The 2,579-nt window shown below is 39.6% G+C and overlaps 1 protein-coding gene across 1 annotated transcript in view; it reads left to right on the forward strand.

Moving 5' to 3' along the window:
• The window catches only part of AXDND1 (axonemal dynein light chain domain containing 1), a 176,494-nt gene that overhangs the window by 43,577 nt on the left and 130,338 nt on the right, over positions 1-2,579 (forward strand). Inside the window, exon 7 of the mRNA XM_006867105.1 lies at positions 1,567-1,707. Coding sequence (XP_006867167.1) covers positions 1,567-1,707 — 141 coding nt within the window. The remainder of the gene's footprint in view (positions 1-1,566; positions 1,708-2,579) is intronic.

Here is a 2,579-nt window from a genome sequence, read left to right on the forward strand (position 1 = left end):
GCACGTAACAACAACAAGGACTTTTCATCAGTTACCACCTTCTGTAATTAGGTGAGAGATTGGATGAAATGACCATTCCAAATCAAAGTTACTACAATTTAGAACCTCAGACTAAGGGTATAGCAACACCTAGATCACTTTTTTTTTTTAAGTTTTTATTGTGAATTATGTGGCTTTACATGGGAGAACATCAGTTTTGCATTCATCCTATTATATTTCGTTTCATTGCAATGATTATAATCCACTCCATGCATCATCAAATAACCAAAGGATACACCTTACAGGCCTGCCCCCCACCATCAGCACACAGCCCCTTTTTCCTTCCCTGAGTCCAGTGTCCCCAGCTACTACATTTGTCCATGTCCTCATCTCTCATCTCCATCCCTGGCATCACTGCCTCTCTGGGTATGGTCCCGCACACTGCTCTTCTCACCTGATAGTCCCAGGGACCTCCACTCCTGGGCTGCAAAATTAATCACTCCCTTCCTTTTGTCAAAAAACATCTACTTCTACATTTCTGACCCTCACAGTCAGTCCTGATGGCAATTATTCACTATTGTACCACAAGAGCCCTATCCGCATTTCCTTTCGCCAGCCCAGTCTCAACAGATTGGAAATCATTCAGTGGAGATTCTACTTTCCCCCATCCAGTATGGAACTAGGCTTCCTCTTGAAAGCTTGTAAGTCAGTCACTTCTTGCTTTTATAGCCCCCACCCACCCCATTTTGGGTAGCCAATGTCTAAGTTGCCCATCCCTGTCAACCCTGTGTACCGAGGGGGTAGGATTGATTCTTGCTGTAAAGATTTGTTCCCTTTTTTGAGCTACTACATCCATAAGTGTAGGTAAAGTTCATCAAATAGTAGTGGGTTACTCTTTTTTTTTTTCCCCCCCTCTTCTTTCTTCTTCTAGTCCTGATCATCTAGCCATTGAAGCCAGGTCAAGTGGGTGCTAACTGCAAATATGGGGATTCTGTACATCACTTTTTAATATACTAGTACATGAAGGCTGCTTAATATAGCCTCTGTGTCATCTGTGATTATTTCCGAACACTTCATTTGTTTTTATTCAGAAGCAAAGGAAATGACTTCTATTTATTTTATGGCATTTCTTTGTGTGTGAAACATTTGGTGTCTTTATACATGTTGGTCATCTTGAGAATAGTTGTTTTAATCATGAATTCAACTATTTATCAAAATCTTACTCTATCCAAGGTCTCTGTTAGATGATATAAAGACCCAAATATATGGCATGGCTTCCTATCCTCATAGACTTTATCTTCTAAAAGGAGAAGTAAAACCAGTCATAGTTTTTGTCTCACCTCTCAGACATAGTATTCTCAATATTTAGGTCTGTGGTTTATTTCTCCACAGTTGTTCATTGATTGTGTGAGCATGGCAGGAGTATGCAGCCTAGATCCCTTACTTTATTTCTATCATGCTATTCTCACATACCTTTTGTATTTGTTTCTCATTTCCTTCCCAGACATTACTTTCTCTCTTACATATTTTCTGGTTCCTTTTTCCTTTCCTTCTTTATGATGTCTGTATTCTTTCTGTCTCATACAGAGAGAAGTATGTGCAAATGCTTGACCAAATTGCCCGGCAGATGATTGACTTCTACAAAGATTTGGTGACCCAGCGAGTGATGGACCAGCGCATTTTAGAAGAATTGTACAATTTCAAGAATGTTATTGAGGAACTTACCAGGTGAAAACTCTGATTATCTTAAATACAAAAACAAAAGTCAGAGCCCGATCTCTAAAGAGAGTAAAAACAGAATTTAAGGAGTGGATTGGTTAAAGCCAAGGATTCTTTTACCCTCCTTTCATGTCTAGCAAGAGAACAGTAATATCAGAATATTGGTTAGCTATAGATGTAGAGAAATGGGTTACATTAGTTAGTATGAAACAAATAAGGAAAAGACTCTTGATTTTTTTTCTTCTAAGATAGAGATGTTCATCTTAATTAGGTTATAAAGCAGGGCCAGGATTGTGGATGTTAAGGTCCAAAGAAGAAAGAGAGTAAGATTAGAACAGTGACAGACTAAGCAGATACACTATCCAGACCCCCTACTATAAAGACTCAACAAGCAAGTTAAATAGATATGGATAACAGTCCTGGAACCCAGAGCTTCAAAGGAAAGGATAAAGAAAGTAGCTCACCTACCAATGAAATGAAGACACTGCGTGAAAACAGTAAACATAGAGTGGTAAACTGGCAACCAGTACAGTGTGGCCATTTTGAATTATTGTAAGTAGTGTTTTGATTGGAGTATGTACTAGAGAGAGGCTCTGCTTGCCCAAGACTACACCAGCATCCACATCGATGACTGGCATTCAGAGAGATGTGACTTCCCTGCTTACCTTATACAACCTCCCTGTGACCAGAGGCCTGGCTCATTTCCTCCCACCCACCTTCCCCCCTCCACCCTTTCCTCTTGGGTGCTGTGCTGCTGTTCCTTTTTTTCTTTCTTTTTTGCCCCTAGCTCTTTCCTCTCTTGCTGTCATCTACAAAGCATCTTTGAAGATCAAAACATAAAGTTAGAAATCAACAACAGGAATATGAAAAGGAAAAAAAAA

This window comes from Chrysochloris asiatica, unplaced genomic scaffold (assembly GCF_000296735.1).
Source record: "Chrysochloris asiatica unplaced genomic scaffold, ChrAsi1.0 scaffold00100, whole genome shotgun sequence".
Taxonomy (NCBI): domain Eukaryota; kingdom Metazoa; phylum Chordata; class Mammalia; order Afrosoricida; family Chrysochloridae; genus Chrysochloris; species Chrysochloris asiatica.